This window comes from Acanthisitta chloris, unplaced genomic scaffold (genome assembly GCF_000695815.1).
Source record: "Acanthisitta chloris isolate BGI_N310 unplaced genomic scaffold, ASM69581v1 scaffold17991, whole genome shotgun sequence".
NCBI lineage: Eukaryota > Metazoa > Chordata > Aves > Passeriformes > Acanthisittidae > Acanthisitta > Acanthisitta chloris.
Window position 1 is genome coordinate 27,006 of NW_008657839.1, and position 18,369 is coordinate 45,374.

An 18,369-nucleotide genomic window follows, 5' to 3' on the forward strand; every position below is an offset into this window, starting at 1 on the left:
GGGCAAAATGTGATGCTGTTCCAAATAAAGGATTTGCTGTTTGCTCTATGCTTGCATAAGAGAAAGGTGTAAGAACTTTGAGCCAAAACAGTAATTATGTTTCTCCTTCCCTCCCCACTGTCTCACTGCATGAGAAAGTAGTGAAAGAAAGCAGGAAACACATGAGTTAAAATAAATTACAGAGAATTCAATGAAGTATAATAACAATATGGAAAAGGAGATTGCAGGCCATGACCACAAAGAGAAATTGAAGGAATCAATGATGTACGATTTACAGAAAAGATGAAAAAGAGGATGAAAATATTTATTATATGACAGAATAGAGGTCAAGAAATTATTCTGTATGGTAAAGGACAGCTGGGAGTAACTTGAACATTGAAAAAGGAAAATTACTTTTGACAGCAAAGGGAAAAAAATAACCTGCCAACAACAGAGTTGATGAGACAGTAGAATGTTTGCTAAAAACTTCTTAGAGACCCCATCACCTAGACTGCAGGTGGCTATGAGAGGACATTTAATGAGTTCGTTATGTGGAAGATGATTGTATGTTAGTGCTGAGGACTGAAATGAGACTTAGTAACCTAGGATACTGTGCATTCCATTTTTCTCTGATTCTGAGTACAAAAAAATCATATTTTTGTTCCTCAGCTGTAAAGCCCAAAGAAATCTGAATTCATTCTTTGCTATTGTTATGGGTCTCAACACTGCATCTGTCAGCCGGCTGTCTCAGACCTGGGAGGTAAGACGCATCTTTATATCTTTCAGACCCTGTCAAAATCATTTCTCACAAAGGTTGTATATTGGTGATTTACCTTTTCTTTCTAATTATTGCTTTTTCATGCTGAAATCACACATGGAGTGAGTGTTGGTGGAGAAAATTTTCTGTGACCTGAAAGCTTAGATACACAGCTATTAAAAAAAAGACATGTCCTTTCAGAGTTTTAAATAAGAACAAAGCAAGATCTTACCCTCTTAAAACAAGTCAGGTAAATTATCGTAGCATTTTAAGTAGATGTCAGAATAGAAACTCTTACAAAGGTGGCTCCAAACAAGCCATACCTTATTATGGAATAATTTAATTTGGAAAAAAACAAACCCAAACAACAAAGTAGAAATAAACCCTCTTTAATTCTCCTTTATCAGCTCTTCTGCAGCTGCTCCTCTTGAACAACAAAGTTAGAAAATGGGCCATGAATAAGAAGCAAGAATAATAAAAGTTATTTGCTAAAGAAGCTACCAGTTGCTAGACAAAGCTTGGGTGTGTTTAGAGGAGGATGCCATTGGGATCTGTGTTTATATTGTGGATTTTTTTGTTTCCATCCGAGGGAATATATTGAGTAGTAGTACTGCAAGCTTATTGTATCTGTTGATGAACCAAAAACTGGGAAGGAGTAATTTAGTGTGATGTGGTGAAGCCTTACCCTTCCTACATGCCCCCAACACCACAAATGGGCAGTACTCAAAAAATATCAATCTGCAATACAGAGTGACAGAGAAACACTGTGATCCCCTGCTTTGGAGACACCTGAGCACCAGCTGCTGAAGCGAAATGGCCGTTAGAGACTTACAAACCTATCTAACACTGTCTGGAGTAAAAAACTCTTCCCTTTTAGCTGAAACCATGCGTATGGAAACATACGCATATGTCTGTGGCTTGGACACACAGAAAAACAAGGACAGTGACTGTTTACAGGGACTAAGATAGGCAAGAGTTAAATTTAAATAAGAGGTAAAGTAAACATTTTAGAGAAAGATACATACCTGAAGACGATGATATAGAAACATCTTGTGTGTGCTATTTCTAAAATGCCTCTTGAGGGAACATTTGCCCTGGCCTGCTCTTACAGGTTGCCTTCATCCCACTTCTCTGGGCTTTGGTAGTAGAGGAGAAAGCACTAAGTATTGTATCAAAGGCACCCAGTGGCAATGGTATAGATTTCTCCTGCACAGAGATACAGAACTCTGTTCTGTGCTGAGACCTCTGGAGATCATGTGCTGCCGGTGGACTTCTCTCAGGAAGAGCAGAATATGTTGCTTGTCAGAACAAAGAGTGAATCTGCATATGTATTGTTGTAAATATGACACGTTTCCATGTGTAAAATATTTATGAATTCACATGCTTTCCTTTTTATTATTTGTAAAACTTTATTGCATTGGAAATTTCAATAGCAGAAGGTTATTTGCATTAGTAATGTGACTTCTAAAAAGTAGAGCAATGTTTATAAATTAATGATAATTACTTACACATGTAAATGAAACAACCTAAATTTAAGCAGTCATTTAGACACTAAATTATATTGGCTCTGCACTTGAATTCTTAAACAAGTAATATGCTACCAAGCATACTTTTCTCCCTTTTTTTCTTAATACAATGTTCAGTGTTTTAATAAGCCTAACTTTTCCTGATTGAAGATACGAAAAAATGCAACTACAAATTCATGTTCAGTTATTTTAGCATTTTAATCATACAGCACATCCACTTAATCTAATTGTTCTAAATCTCTTTTCTCTTGCTAGTGGTACTGTGGCTGTCGGGATCTAAGGACACAGACCAGACAGGATTTTACTAAGAGGGGATATCTTTTACTAGACTAACTAGTATGGTTGGAAAAAACAGACAGGCTTTAAGGTCCACACACCATTCTTCAAGTCTGAAATACCAGCAGCAGCATTCAAATTGTAAAGTGATTGAGTATAATGAGGTGAATCCATTAAAGAATCTTAGAGATAAAGGAAGTGGAAGCTTGTGGAATAGAGCAGGTGTTGGCATATGGGGCAAAACAGTAATTTATGCCTGAGCTCCCTTAGAAAGTGTTTCATGCTGTGGGATTAGGAGATACCAGAGGTAATCAGCATGTGCCAGTATTAACCCTGGTCAGCACTGGGGCAGTATACCAAACAGCATGGAGCATGATGCCTGTTAGTTTCTAAAACTCATGGTTTTGAGGAAGATTGATTACCACAAATGACTTAACCTGGCTGTGATCACAGATTCTGAATTCTCAGCTTGGTGTTACAGTTTCTAACTTGATATGGATATTCAGGTAAATGTAGCAGGCATAGAAGCTAAGGATGAAAATAAGAGCAGCTGCTAACAAGTAGTTTCCATAAAAGAAGGATGCAGGTCCCCGAGGTGAGGCTGCAGGTCCCAGTGCCTCACTGGCATTGCACTGAACATCATCTGTAATTAGGGCTCTGGGAGCTGAGGAGCAGAGGTTAACTGCCTGTTGGAACTTTGAGCAGGCACTTCACCCACAGCAATTTCTTGTCAAAAAGTGCCACAGCATTTTTCTGCCTAAATCAATTTTATTTTTTTTCACTTTCCCCTCTCTGTTTTCCCCACTTCAGAAAATTCCTGGGAAGTTCAAGAAACTTTTCACTGAACTTGAAAGTTTGACAGTAAGTACAGTATTGACAGCTGAAGAGCATTGCTTGCTTTACCTGCCTGCCTTCTTCTTAGTTTATTTGGAGTCTGCCTGTTATTGTCTGGAGCTAGAAGCTGTCATGTCAAGTCCATGATTTGCTGAAGGCCACATGGTTCTCCAGAGATCAGAGGTGGTCTCCAAATGTGAAAAAGAAAGAGGCTGTATTCCTGGCAGCTGGAGGAAGGGCAGAGAGAGGCAAATGTAATATTGGTTCCCTAGCATCAATTTGGAAACTGTTCTATTGCTCCGGTAGTTAATCAGCCTTTATCTGAAGCAACGTGCTGCAGATCAGGAGGAAAAGAGGACAGCTCAAGTTTTAAAACACAAATGTCAAAATACGAGACTAAGGGTCTTTATCAGCATTATCAAAGCTGAATAAACAAATGTTTCCTCAGGCTGTCATGGAAGTGGGTGCATGGTGAGATCACTGCCTGGTGCAGGGAACATGAGATCCAGCCTTTAACGGCTGTCAGGCTTCTGTTCTTGGAGTTATAAGTGAATGTGTTTTCAAGATTCTGTGTGAGCTGGTATACAAAAACATTTGTTTATATGGAAAATTGAGATGGTTTTTTTGAATTACCTACATGATGCCACTGAAACATACTCCGTTATTTTCTTTTAAGTTCTCTAGTGTGCTCTATGGATCTTAAAGCAGCTTTTGTTGAGGTTTTTCTTTGTTGCTGTTTCTTGGTGGCGGTTTTTGTTGTGGGTATTTTTAAAAAAGAAATTAATCACCAATACATTCTGGGATAAATTTTGTGCTAAATAGTAGGAGATTTTGCTAATAGAAATTTGTGGGGGAATTACAGAGCAGTCCAAGTGAATTTATTCTGCAGCTTACTCCCATTTTCACAGTCTTCATCTAGAAGAACATAATTGCTTTTGTTCCTTTCACTGTTTGTTTCCTGTTCAGTTTAGCATGTCACTTAGCTTAGAAAACCTTTAGCTACCTTGTTTCCCAAAGAAACCTTTTATATCTAAATCATGTTCAGATCATAAGCCTGTAATGGATTTAGAATTGCTCTTTTTATAGCCTATTGATTTTTCTCTCTATTACTCAAATGGTTTTGTAGGACCCTTCTCTGAATCACAAAGCTTACAGAGATGCATTCAAGAAAATGAAATCTCCGAAAATCCCCTTCATGCCCTTACTTCTGAAAGGTAATGTTAAAGCTTGGCTGCTCTTCATTGTTAATTAAAATAAGTGTAAGGTGATTTTTCCTTCAGTTGGTCTTAAGATAAGTATGTGATAGATATAGTGGTATCTACGAGATAACTCTTGGTCTGGATAATAAACAGCTGCCTATTAAGACAGGGGGAAAATGCCAATACTCACACATGTTTTCAAACTTAATACTGTCCTGTCAGGAGTGGATAGAGGTGTGTGCCATTGCTTTGGCCACATCCTCTTCAGTGGGGAAGTGAGACCCTGCAAGTCCCTGAATGGGCTGAGCAGCTGTGCTATGTGCACCTGCCCCAGTGGCCTCAGTCACTGCTGCTCTGACATGCTTGTTTGGAGATGTCTCCCTGCTTCACCTCCCTGGTGTCACCCTGAAGGCAGAACCTGCCCTGTCTGCCTGTCCTCAGTGGAGGGGATTTTCTAGTCTCTTATCGGTCTTAAAGAAATAAATAAAATACTACTATCTAAAATTATTTTTTTAAAAATCTATTAAAATGAAATACAGCCACTTGCTAATGCAGTGATCTGGGCAGCTAATTAACTGGCAAGTATTTAAAATATTCCATTGTCTTGGAGTCATTAATTATTAATTGCCCTGTCTTTGAACACGGCAAGCTCATTTGTTTATTCCTGTATTCTGAAAGTGCTCTCTTTAGGCTGCTTATCCCAACCTGCTGCTGCTGCTGTGAGTTTAAAATGTTTGAAGGCAGTTCTCCAGATCAGTTGGTGACAGTTCAGGAGCCATCAGACACTTCCCCTCTTTGCACACATCAAAGGAGTTTGCATTAATTCAGGTGGATACAATTATCAGGGCTTCAAAATCTGTATATTGGAAGTGTTCTGGAGTATGTTTTGCCTGCAAACAAAGGCAGCAAACATAAACAACTCTCTTGTAGCAATGGTGTTTGCACAGCACTACAATGTGGTGTATAAGAACATGCATGTAAACAGTGCTCATGTCTTTACCATGTGTTGGAGATAACAAGGAGACTTTGAAATTAAAGCAGTAATTTCCTTCAATACAGGGGTCCATAAGGAGATGCTGCCAAGGTTGGTAATTCCCAAAATCTAGTGCAGTTCAAAGGACTTTATTCTGTATCAAAGATGTTTGTATTAAGGTTATTTCCAAGACCAATAAAACAGGCATAGATAGCATAGAAATCATTAATAACTGAACAAATTACTGTATTTGAACCCAAGAGGAACAAAAGTAGTTTCAAGAAAAAAAAAGAAAATTCTTTAATTATGAAAAATAACTTTAGAGTGCCCTTTTAAAAGTTAATTAAATTTAAATGTGGAGCTCTCACAGCACACAGACACAGCTTTTGAAAATCAGGCAGATTTTTCAAATGTGTAATAAAATACTGTGATATACCCTTACAGCCTAGTTCAGATGCAATTTTCTGCTCCACTGAATTTATCTAGACTCTTAGTTGTTGGCCGCAAAGCAAATTTCTGTTCCTTCTGCCCTCAGAGATATACACATTGCTGTCATTGACTTAAAAAGCTGTGTGGAAATTTCTGCTTCCAGTATAAGTTTTTCATTAGTAGTGATGGACAGTTTTTAACTGCATTGATATAGAGAAAAGCAATGCCTGTGTCCTGAAGTCATGTCCTTTCTCTGTCCCTTTCCCTGGGTGCCCCAAAGCAGCCTAGCAGAGGAGGTGCAGAGGGTCCTGCTCCCTCCTTTCCCCCGATTTTTAGGATGCAGCCCAGGGGCAGCATATGAAGCTGTTAGCATTTCAGTTCCAGGCAGTTACAAAATGTCCTTCAGGCACAGAGTGAGTCTTTGAAACCCGAGGAAGTAAATCAGGTGGGCTGTTTTAAGGCAGGATGAAGTTGTGGGGCAGTGGGGGGCTGTGTGTAAGACAAAGCATCTCCTAGCATCTGCTGCAGGTTTTCAGTCCTAAAATCCCCCAAAACCACAGGGTACATGTGAGCATCAGAGAGAGTCCTAGAGATGAGCAGAGGAGAAATGCTGAGACGCACGGTTAGACTGAAGGACTGGAGGTTGTCATCTCTGCTGAGAGGGAGACATGTCCCGTTTACTGTGTGCCTTTTTCCTGCTGGCAGACACAACTGCAAGAAGTAAGGGTATTGGAGTGCCATCTCATTACAATAGTGCTGTCTCCTCCTGGCACTCCTGGGTACCCACACATCCAGGAGACGGCTGATAGGGCCATGGTGGTGGTGCTTCTGCTAGCATTTTCAGTAACCTGGATAATGCACTGTTGAAGTCAGAGCTTCCATCCCCACAGGGAATCTATTCATGTTCTTGGTACTTAATGTCCAAGGTAGGTCTCACTTCTGACCTAATATGTATTAGAAAAACAGAGAAAATGACCTTAAGTTACTGTTTTAATTGTAATCTTAACTTGGCAGCATTTATCTCGCCTGATATTCCCCTCCTGCAGTTACACTGTGTTCAGTTCTCATCCTGGAGCCAAATATAGACCTTTTCCTTTTCCTCTGACCTTTCTGTTGCCTTTGCAAATTCTCTCCAACAACACTGCATAGAAGTGTTTTTCCCTAGCCATAACGCTGATTTCGAGGCTTTGAACTTCAGTTTAGTGGCTTGTGTTTAACCTCTCTGACTGGCCATTGCTGCAGCCCATGTCTCTGGGGACGACTTCAGAGTCATTGTGTCTCAGAGAGAGATGAAGGGATGTCAGAGCCAGCTCCAGCATTTAGTAGCTTTGCCCTCATGAAGCTCTTGGCTCAGCCTAGGCACAGCCATGTGCTGCACGTCTGGATCTGTGCAACAGGGTGTGGAGAGCAGGCATGCCATGCAGGGCCATCCCTCGGGATGCCCCTCCCCTGCCCCCAACCATCCTCTGTTATGCACCCCAGAAGTTACACAGATCAGGCTTAATAAAGAATCTGTGCTCTCACTTGAAAATACTCTTGTTACAATGTGTATGTAGTGTTGTTATCTAATAATCTCTACATGTCATCATTAGGCCAGGCTTTTATTCCACTATTAGAAGGTATTGTGTCAGTCCTTAATGGGATATTTTCTTTTTGTTTTTATTGATGTTTAGCCATTTAATTTCTTTGTATGAAACAACAAAGCCATGAAAAGTACTTACTTTTCCTTTTTTTTTCCCCAGATGTAACCTTCATCCACGAAGGAAATAAAACGTTTCTGGATAACCTTGTTAATTTTGAAAAACTGGTAAGCTAATTTTGTCCTTCCTGTTTTTCAAAAGATTCACATTCTCTTCTTCCCTTTCCCTTCCTTACCTTGTAAGATGAAAAAGTTTTCTTCTGGCTGAATCCGGAAGAAATAAACAGGGGTAAAAAAGAACAAGCAAGATAAACCAGCCAACATATCTCCTGCCCTTTTCTGCTGTTTCTCTCTCTTCTCACTCTTTTCTCCTCCATTTCTCTGTAAATTGACTAAGCAAGTAATGACCATCATCACTGCCACAAAGTCCACTCCTTTCCTTTACCTAGTGAGATCTATTCCTTTCCACCACCTCATGGACTAATTCTTATCAGTTAAGTTCTCCTGCTTCAGCTTTCTATGAATTATGTTTCCTTTCCTTTTTTTCCCTTAAGGCTTCTCTAGTTTATCACTTAAGAAAAGGTTCCTCTAGTGTATCACCTGACACTGGCATAGTAATTCCAGGGATCTTAAATGAAAGTGAAATTTTTTATTAGGTTAGGTGATGAAGAAGATAATGCCTGAAATATGAATTAAACTGACTATAAATATCACTTTTGCAACTTTTATGCATAATGGCACTTACTGGCATTCTATCTTTGGCCACATTCACTCTAGACATCATATGACGTCTGCTCTGGCATAATATTACTTATAGAGGTTCGATTTCCCTAATATGTATACTTTTTTTTTGCTAATAACATTTTTGTGGCACTGAAAGCCAAAGTCTATATATCTGAATATATATCTGGAGTAAAGAAATTTGGATTTCTTTTTTTTTATTGGCTGTAGTATTTGATCAAGAAACCAAACCTTTTTTCTCAGTTGCTCTAGGTATGCCTTGGGACTGTTAGTTCAGATGGCTGTGCCTGGTGAATTGTTCCCAACTATTTTCTCTGTGTTTTTACATTTGTTTAAGAATGAACATGCCACCATGGAGTTATTCATGAACCTGATGTTGAACTTATTTTCACATCCTGTCATAGTGTACATTGTCTTTCAACTTGCAAGCACTTGTAGACTTTGACTTTTGAACCTGAGCTCCTTTTTTTTTCGGTTTTCTATTTGATTTCTGTACCTTTTCTCGTAGCAGAGTTTACAAGAACACTGATTTGCATTTAATGAAAGGTTTTTTTGTCCCAAGTCCATTAAATGTTTGACCTTTAGGTGTTTGCATAAAACTCATTAGCATGTTCTTCTTCATTGCCTCTTGGAAGTACATCCAATTAACATGTAAATTAAACTAGCCCTTGATGCACAATAATTGTTACTAAAATCCCCCCACTGGCCCATATATTTATTTAGTGAGTATATAGAATCTAATTCTTTTTACAGACTTAGCCAGACTTTGTTTGTTTGGTTGTTGTTTAATCATGTATATATTGAATGTATGGGTAAGAATTCCTGTCCTTTCTGTCACTTGTGTCTCCAGAGGCAGTGGGAGCTTTGCTAATTGACTTCTGTGAGGCAGGATTTCACCTTTTCCATTCAAATGGATAATGGGCGTTTCAAATGGCAGGGGGGAGAGTCTGAGGTGATGGTGGCAGGCTAGGGTTGCTCAGATTGACACTTCCTCCAAATTATTAGTCAGATCACGCTCTGAGAAACATGCTGTCTCATGCAGCCCTGTGTACATATGAATGCAGGCAATAGTGCAAGCTTAGGAAGTAGGGGCTTAGGAGAGATTTAAATATCAGTGTAGTGGAAAATCAGGCAGTACACTGGTATTACACTGGCTGCTTTGGATGTTAAGGTATTTAGTCAATGGGCATGAACTAACAAGATGCATCACGTATTCATCAGTCCATGTTTCTTTTCTAATTATAAGTGCTTTGTCCCAAAGAACAATGTCTTCCTTGGTGTTCTGTAGTGTGCCGAGCACTTTCTGGCCTTAGCTGAGAAAAATTAGGATTGACATTGAGTCCTGCTTGGCTTGAATCAAGCCACTGAACCTCACCTGCAAATTTGTTGTTGCAGAAAAAGAAGAAAAGAATTATTCTACCATAGCAGATTACTGCTTTGGGGAAGGAACTTATTCACTGTCATAAATGAGTAGAATTCCTACTTATGAATTTCAAAGTAAAGGTGGTTTCTTGTGTCTCTATTTGGATCAGTATTTTGAAATATTTCATTTCTGCATTAAACATCTCACCTGAAGGAGCACTTGTCAGTCTGAACCATTGTTGTTTCCAACTATATCAGCTGGTTTAATGAAAGATCTTCTTTCTCCCTACAATCCCTGCTTCGTTTATATTCTTAGACCATCATGACCTCAACAATCCTACCGTGACTGAACTTGATTTGACATGATGTGATTGCAGTGGAGACAGAGTTAATTCGAAATATAAAGAAGGAAATTTGCAAAGGGAAGAAAATGAAATGATCTTTTCTTTCAGGAATGTTACCTAGATTTAGCAAAAGGTGAAGGGATTGCAGTGACTTGTTTAACTCCATTTTGGGTAAAGTCTAGTCTGGAATAGTGTTAGATTGATATTTAGTACCATATCTACTTCCTTAACTAAAACTGAAGGAATAAATGAAAATATGTTCTTATACTGTCACATCTCAAGGTATTTCCATAATTTTTTTCTGAGCTGCTTCACGGAAATGTGGCTTCTTCAGGTTTTGCTCTCCAGTCAGCCATCAGCCACATCTTAGCAATGACATGTCTTAACCACACTCCAGCAAACTCAAATACAGGTCAATGGCCATTACCATTTTCAATAACACCTGCTTACCTCGAGCCTTCAGCTGTAAGGACTGTGTACATGCAGCTGAGGGTTCTTAACCCCCACCCCCTAAATATATCTGTGCATCTCCCAAGCCTGAGTTTTTGCTGTCCTCAGTAAAAGCAGTGCTAATGATCTGAGGTAGCTGGTAGGCTGAAAGGCCTCGAGAAATGTGTAGTTACTCACACTAACAGTATGCAAGCACCTGCTGAAACAGTCAGGAGATAGGATTTGCTTTGCAGATGCATTGGCTGACTTTCTGTTTTACGATTGGATCCCGGAAAGTTGAAAATAGGGAGAATTGCCTAAATTACACTACTAAAGTCAGAGATTTGGGATTCTCCTTGAAGAATTACTCAAAGAGGTTCTTCCTTTACCAAAGCATCACCTCCGGAAGCCAGTCTTCGAATGGACCCTCACACTGACTGAGTACAAAGGAGAAAAACATCAAAGAATTACAATATGTGCAATAGTGGAGTCTCTCTTACTTCTAAAATCCAAATGCAAAGGGCATTGGCTGGAAGACATCACAGTAGCAGCACTGGCAGAAGTTGTAGCTCTCCCGGTACTCACACTATTGATCATGACATCTAAATCATCTCATTAGAACTTCATTATAATCAGTGCAAGGACATCAGCACAAGAGATTGCATGATTTCATGGCAAATGAAGCACAGTGGGTAATAAGAAAAATTATTTTGATTCACTGATGAAAGGAATATGAAGTTTCCATTAAATGTGCTCTTGTGATAAGCTTTTCTGTGGAGGGGCCTTGTAAGCCACTCTCAGGGTGCTGAGAGATGAGCTGTTCTGCATCATTCTGGTCTTAAACATGCTCTGCTCAAGTCAGTTAATCCTTTCCACCTCTGATCATTTTAGAGGGAGATGTGAGAAGAGCTGTTTGCCTGAGCTGTTAGATCATTCCTGCCAAGTGCAGTTTGCTTCAATCAGTTACCACAGAAGCAGTCAAATTAAAAAAGTAATGCCTTAAGAACTTAATGGATAATATCTAGTGAAAATGAGCTCACTTCAGTGATACATAGTGAACAATCCCAGTTTTCATAAGTTGAAGACCTGAGCCTGAATGAGAAAATGAACTTGAACCTTTTATTTCCTCTGCTTAATCTACATGAACATCCAATATCCCTGTTAGCAACAGCTTTTGTTAAAATAGCATACCTACAGGATGGTCTTATTTCGTACGTGTCTGTGGAGATGTCAGGGTGTTTGCTCTCTGCAGCATTTAGGCTATGGGGTCCTTTTTGGTGCTGATAGTACTGCAGAAAACTACCTAGCTGATACTAGGACCTGATTGTGTTAGACATTTTACAAGTGTATGCTAAGGGGTGTAGTCTGTGCCACAGAGAGGCTTACAGCCTAATTAAACAACATGTAGAGACAGAAGGAAAGGTTGCAGACTGCAGAGTACCCTGGATAATGCACTAAAGCTGAGGTTGAACTCCGAAGCACCCACTCAATCCACAGGACTTCCCTGCTGTAGGCTTTCAGTTTAATAAAAGTCATTAGAACAAAATAAGCATTTTCATTATCACTTTCCATGGGCTCTTAGAGAGTTGTTCTCATTTAATCTTTGTGATATCAATAAGACATCTAGACAGACCCTGTTTCATCATATAGTACCACTAAGATAAAGAGCAAAGTTTCTCCTGCTTTCTTCATTTTCTACATTACTACAGTTGCTTTTTTGCTGTACAGTGTAGGCCAAGGAGACTTTTCAGGCTTTTCTAATGACAGAATCTGTCTCAGGTTTTTGCGCTGATGTTTTTGCCTTGTCTTTGCAGCACATGATTGCAGATACTGTTCGGTCATTGAGACATTGCAGAAATAACCAATTTGGTGAGTAGCCAGAATTTTCTACTTGTTTTGCCTTTGTACAGCCTTGAGGGTTTGTTCCTTTGTTTGTTTGTTTTCCCCCTGCTTTCTTTCCAGTTGCTCAGGCTTACTACAGCAGCAAAATCTGGTCAAGAATTATTTAACCACTTGGCTAGAGGGGGCATCATTGTTGGAAGTAGAAACCACATTTCTACAACATAGTAGAAAGCACATTTGGATGAAGATTTACTTCACAAAATGTTTGTAGAAATAGCATCTAAATTTTAATAAATTGTTTTCCTGCAAAAATTACCAGCACTTCAAAACCCTGTGTAAGATCTGTGCCAGCTGCACTTAATAATGGAGGCTTCTGGTGTATGTGGCTGTTTCTCCTTTTCCCAGCTATAACTGAGTTAGCTCAGTCTCTTGCTAGTCTGTGTGTTTTGGTAATGGATTCACAGCTGTCTTGGCTTCCGGTAGCTAGATGATGGTATTCATCACCACAGCATTTCACACAGCTCTTCACCAAGAGCAATTGCTTGCATAGTTTGGGTTCTTAAGGACATTTCACAAAATTGTAGAAGTCTTGAAGGTACAAAGGTCCTGTGGGTTTCATCAAAGTAGCAGAGTAGGAAAAAAATGAGGGGGTTGTGTTAGGGGAACTTGGAATCCCCTGTGCTAGGGGAAGCTGCAAGTAGAGATCTGCCTGCTTTAGACACTGAAGGATCTATGCTGATGCAAACAGTCGTGAGTGCCTCAGCTGCACAGAAGACCTATTTTGGGTTGCTTTTTTTGTTTTGTTTCTGCCTTATTAGCCACCAGAGACTCCAACCCTAAGGGATCATGCCAGAAGACCCCAGCTCACTTTGTTCTGCTGCTCACAGAGGAGAAACCTTGTTTTTTTTCCTTCTCACTGCTTCTTATTCTCTGCATAGAGGTTAAATACAGGAAGGGGACACACATAACACTACTTTAGGAAGTGGTTAGTTTTTAAGCCAAACCCACTAAACATGTCATTTATTGAAGCCACTAAAACCCCTTTTTCAAAGAGAAGTTCAGAACTGTGCTGCAGCCTTGGGGATAATAGAGATTGAATTATTTCTTTTTTTTCCAGCTGAACTTTCAGCAGCTGTCAGCATGGACTCTAACAAAAAGAATGGTAATAATTTTGTCTATAAATCCAGGTACCTTGGAGAATCATAGGTACTTTTAAGAGCTTTGCTGAACATTTGTTCTGTAGAATTACCATGCGTATGTGCAGTCTTATTTTTAAACAAAGACTGCTCAGTATTATGGTTCTTGTGTTATTTTGAGATATATATGAGAGGGAAAGGGAGAGAAGGAGCAAGATGGGCCTTTTGTTTTTATTCAGATACTGAAGCAAACATTGATTATTCCAAACCATGTCTCTATAAGTTAAAATGTCTCTTATTTGGCATTATAAAATGTAGCACTGGTTCCTTTTAATGATGTGAGGGGTTTTTTGCACCTTCTCTGCACATCTTGCATTTTGTTTTTGCCTTTTTTTTATTCCAAGTGGTTTTGTAAGTCTTGCAATATAAATCCAAGGTTAATACCTGAGATTTATCATATAATCTGGTGGTTTGAAGTACGTGATTATTTTATTTTACAACAGACTTGATTTATTGTGAAGCTGGCATTTAAAAAGCAGCTTATACAGACATCCCTGTAGGCACTTTTTTTTTTTCTTAAATTCGTTTAGGCATGAAATGAATTCACTGAATATTTATTGAGACTTTATGGACAGTTTCCTTTTCTAGTGGGCTTATTTTGCTCTCAGGAATGTGAATCTTTCTACTGCATCAATTCCCAGATTGGCCTAAGAGCAGCAGGCATCTCATTGTAGGAAAGAATTCAAACAAAACTAAGCAAGGAATATTATTATTGTTTATGAACTGTATCATGTGTATTAAACTTGCAGGCCAAAGTGTTTCTGGATTAGAAACTGGTTAGGTTCCAAGTAAGACTGAAATGCCTTTTAAATGGAAATAACACGTTTATATCCTAAATCTGGAAAACAAATAAGAGCATTTCCAAAACCAGGCAAAGCAGCCTGAGAAAATAACATAATTCAAGCTTTTGTCATTTTAGGTGTTAATGAGTAATACAAATGTTTTTCAGTATGTTCAGCAGAGCTGCTGGGCTCCTATTCCCTCAGAACTAAAAGGTCACTTCTGTATCCTGACACAGATTTATCACATTGTCCTGTTCTCTCCACATTGCTTAAGTTAGATGGCTGCTCTGAAATAGCTCTTTAAAATAGCTGCCCAAAGAGCTCCATTAACAGCCACATGCAAAACTGGCTGCATTCACATCCCATGTTGCCCACACAGCATCATGTAGCTTCAGAAACAAGTGGGATGGTTGGTTCCTAGAAACCTTCTCATATAGCTGGAGAGCGTGAAGGATGATGATGAGACAAAGGAGAGGGAGGGAGTGTGTGAGTTAAGCAGATTGGTTCAGGCAATTTTGAGAGGTTTTCTTTTTCAATTTATGGTAATACTATTAAAAATTCCTTGAGGACATGGACTAGAATTGAGCTCTCCAACCTTTGCCTATTTGTCAGCAATTAGCAATGTTGCTTTCTCCATCTTTCTTGTTGGATCTCTTGGTCATGGGCTTAGCTTTTCCACTGCCACTTCTGCTGGTACCAGCCGTGCTGGAGGGTTTCACAGGCAGCAGTTCCCACAAGCCCATGTCGGGCAAAAAGCTTGTAACAGAGAACATCTGCTATTCAAGCCACCTTTCAATTTGTCTGTTACACAGCTAATTCCTCTTGCTGTGTAAACTCCCATGAAATGACAGCATGACTCTTGTCTCTGTTACTAGATCAGAAATCAAAAGCATAACAGATCAAAATGCAGGAGCCTGTCAGAGAAGCTTTGAAGAGGTTTCGTATCCATCTGCTGTGCTGTCACCTTTCACTGGCTCTGAAGAAAATCATCCAGGGCCTACTGTCTTGTGAACTTGTGTTAAGATTTTTTAGAAGCTACAGGCTGTGTTGCCCACCCCTGCTCAAGGTCCCATTGTGCTGCCAGAGTGGCACAAAGGAACCCATGAACCACCCTTACAGGGGATGTACTGCCAGCAGGAGTAAATCTTCCCCTTGGGAAGAGTCAGATTCTTGCTGTCCACTTGTCCCTCCGTTATGCATGCTGTCTGCCCAGCATTACTGATTATTTTTTTTTCCTTCCCTTGTCTCTATCTAGCTGTTACCTCATGCTTTGCACTTACACAGCAAATTCTTTGGATTACTGGCTGTCTTTCTTGTGACTGTCTAGCACCTGACGGGTGTCACACCAGTGACTTTGTAACATAGGAAGGAGAAGCAGACAAGGCGTGGCTTTCTGATCCATCCCCTTTCTTCTGTCTTGCAGGCAATGAAGTTCCTTCGAAAGAGCATCATGAGCTGAAGCCATACGTCCATCACCTGCATGTCATCGACAACCAGCAAGCTCTGTTTGAGCTTTCTCACAGGATAGAGCCGCGAGTGTGAGCGTACACAGCTTCATATAACCTTGTAACTGCAGCACTTTGAATTAAGTGAATGTTTATGCCAAGCATGTTGCTTCCCTATATAAGAACGGTTTACTGAGTTTTATCAGTAGCTCACACAACATGCGCAGGAAAATCAGGCAAGAGCCAGCAAAGGAGCTGCTCACAGAGTTGCAGTGCAAGCTTTGGTGCCATTTTTGCTGGTCACCAACACATGAGGGAGTGGAGCAGCATCCTTTGAGCTCAGGAGCTTGGTTTCTGTGAAAATATTGTTTGGTCCAGTGTAGCTTTCAATGCAGATTCTGCCAGTATTAGAATCAAAGGAATGATCATGTCACAGCAGCAAAACATTTCAGCAAGCAACATGCCACGAGGGGACTGATTCCCAGTTCACCACAGTATGTACCTCACTAATTCAAGGCTGCCAAAGTACTGTTGCCAAAAAATACTGTGTAATCTGTGCAGCTCCCATGATTCCAGTGGAACATCGTATTTGAGATAAGTGCAAACAACCAAAAATGGGAATATAACAAGGCAGCACAACCAGCTGAAACTCAAGAGTGTGTCGTGATGTGGAGGTCAGCAGTAAACAGTTGACATTGTTATGGCCCCTTTAAGAATCTGCTTTATAAAACACACTGTAAGAGCCATTCCATTTGTTGCAATTTATGGACACAATTGTTTGTATACTGAAAATACATTATTTTCTTCCTTTTCAGTTATCTCAGATTTAGCACTGGCTCCTGCAGTTAAAAACTATTATAGCAGGAGCTATTTCTGCTTGGATTACAGCCTCCTTGGTGTCGATTCAGAGGCAATGCCTATATCCACCTACATTCCTAACTCACCTCCTGCAAGCACCATATCAGCAGGTAAAACTTCACCTAACTTTCACATGCTTCTAGTTTGTAAAGAAAAAGGTACACCTTGTAGGGTACCACTGTACACACCAGGCTCTCAGCATCAGGGCCCCTTTGCTGCTCTTGTCCCTCTCACATCGCTCACCTAGCCAGTTCTCACACAGCTGAAAGTACTACATCTGGGCATGTACTAAGGCAGCATTTCTAAAGTCTTGTCTACAGCTGACCTACATCTTGAGCACCACCATCACTGTAGCTCTGGTTTTCAGTGCTAAGAAGTTCACCTGAAATAATCTGGTGAGTGCTGCAGGCGATGTGCAGAGTGCTGCGCAGTGTAGCACGTGTTTGTACACTGACTCACGGGGACGGTCCCTTTGCAGAGCAGGGAGGATGCATTGCATTGCTTACCCATCTCTGTTGTATGTTTTCCACATGAGGAAGGCTTCCAAGAAAATGCTCCTTTACTAAAATGTGGGAATACTGGAGTAGCATGCTCTTCATCGTTGTGTTATCTCTGGTTTAAAGGGATTGAAAAAAAAAGCAGCTTTAACAAGTAGTCTGTGGGGGAATCTGTAGGATGCATTCGGTTTTCCCATTTGTGAAATATTGTATAGATCTATTGTAAAGGAAACAGATGTTTCAGAAATGTATTTGCTTGTACTTTGGTATTATCAAATACTATATGATTTCTTTTTTTTAGAAAAAAAGTCATCTTTTTACCCAGTAAAAAGGAAAAAAAAAAATAAACTCTTGCTGGCCATGGAGTAAATATTTCCTATGTTCTTCTGTAGATGTGACTGCACATACTGTAAATAACTCTTTTGTGCAAACAGACCAAAACTGTTCAGATGAAGATACTAGCTGTGGTGGATTGCTTTTTGTAGTGTAAGAACACAAACTAGATACTATTTTGTTGCTAGTGTGATTGCAGTTCTTCCTCGGGCTACAGCCCTCAGAATTCCCACCCTAGCCGCATTACCTGGATGGTTTCCTGGGTTTTGAGCTCCCCCTTGTGAATTTTCTTTTCCTGTGGCATTATTTTAGGAGCCTGCATGCTTCAGCTCATACGGTTTAACACTCTAGTCCACAGGTTGTTCTCTGGAAATCTGCGGGAGAGGGAGCATTCGAAGGTATTCAGGGTGAGAAAGTGGGGCTGTTTCTCAGTTCACTGCAGTTGGCTCTGTGATAGTTTTGGTAGTTACCACTGATGAAGCAGCAGCAGTGCCAGAGAAGAGTGAAAGACAGGGAGACAAAAATAAAGGAGAAGGAAAAAAAAAAAAAAAAGAAAAGAAAGAGGTGACTGTGCTCAGGCTTTGATTTGAAAGCCTGCTAGAGCTACCTTGAAGGCTCCTCACTATGTCAGTTCAAAATGAACTGTAGGGGTGGGTTAACTCATACCAATAGGCTTTGAGCCAGCAGAGGTGTTGGCTATCTGCATCACTGTAATTTCACATCAAATCACGTGTTGTCTACCCCTTGCAGCTGGCTTAAAATCAGTTTGAAGGCACATAGCCACCATTAACCTTGTTATCTGTGTTGTGGCTAATTAGGCTACTAGTTATAACTTTACAAACTAATTTTTAGAGTGGCCTGTGTAACTTGGATATAAATTTCTGGTCTGGGGGTCCAACATGGCTGCACCAACTTCACGTTGAAAGTA

The 18,369-nt window shown here is 40.0% G+C and overlaps 1 protein-coding gene across 1 annotated transcript in view; it reads left to right on the top strand.

Annotated features, from left to right (window-relative positions):
- The window catches only part of RAPGEF5 (Rap guanine nucleotide exchange factor (GEF) 5), a gene marked incomplete at its 5' end in the record, with an annotated part of 33,753 nt that extends 17,222 nt beyond the window's left edge, over nucleotides 1-16,531 (top strand). The window contains 6 exons of the mRNA XM_009084888.1: nucleotides 649-739; nucleotides 3,349-3,399; nucleotides 4,499-4,586; nucleotides 7,716-7,780; nucleotides 12,303-12,357; nucleotides 15,732-16,531. Of these exons, the coding sequence (XP_009083136.1) occupies nucleotides 649-739; nucleotides 3,349-3,399; nucleotides 4,499-4,586; nucleotides 7,716-7,780; nucleotides 12,303-12,357; nucleotides 15,732-15,850 (469 nt within the window). The remainder of the gene's footprint in view (nucleotides 1-648; nucleotides 740-3,348; nucleotides 3,400-4,498; nucleotides 4,587-7,715; nucleotides 7,781-12,302; nucleotides 12,358-15,731) is intronic.
- Between the last annotated feature and the right edge of the window lie 1,838 nt (nucleotides 16,532-18,369).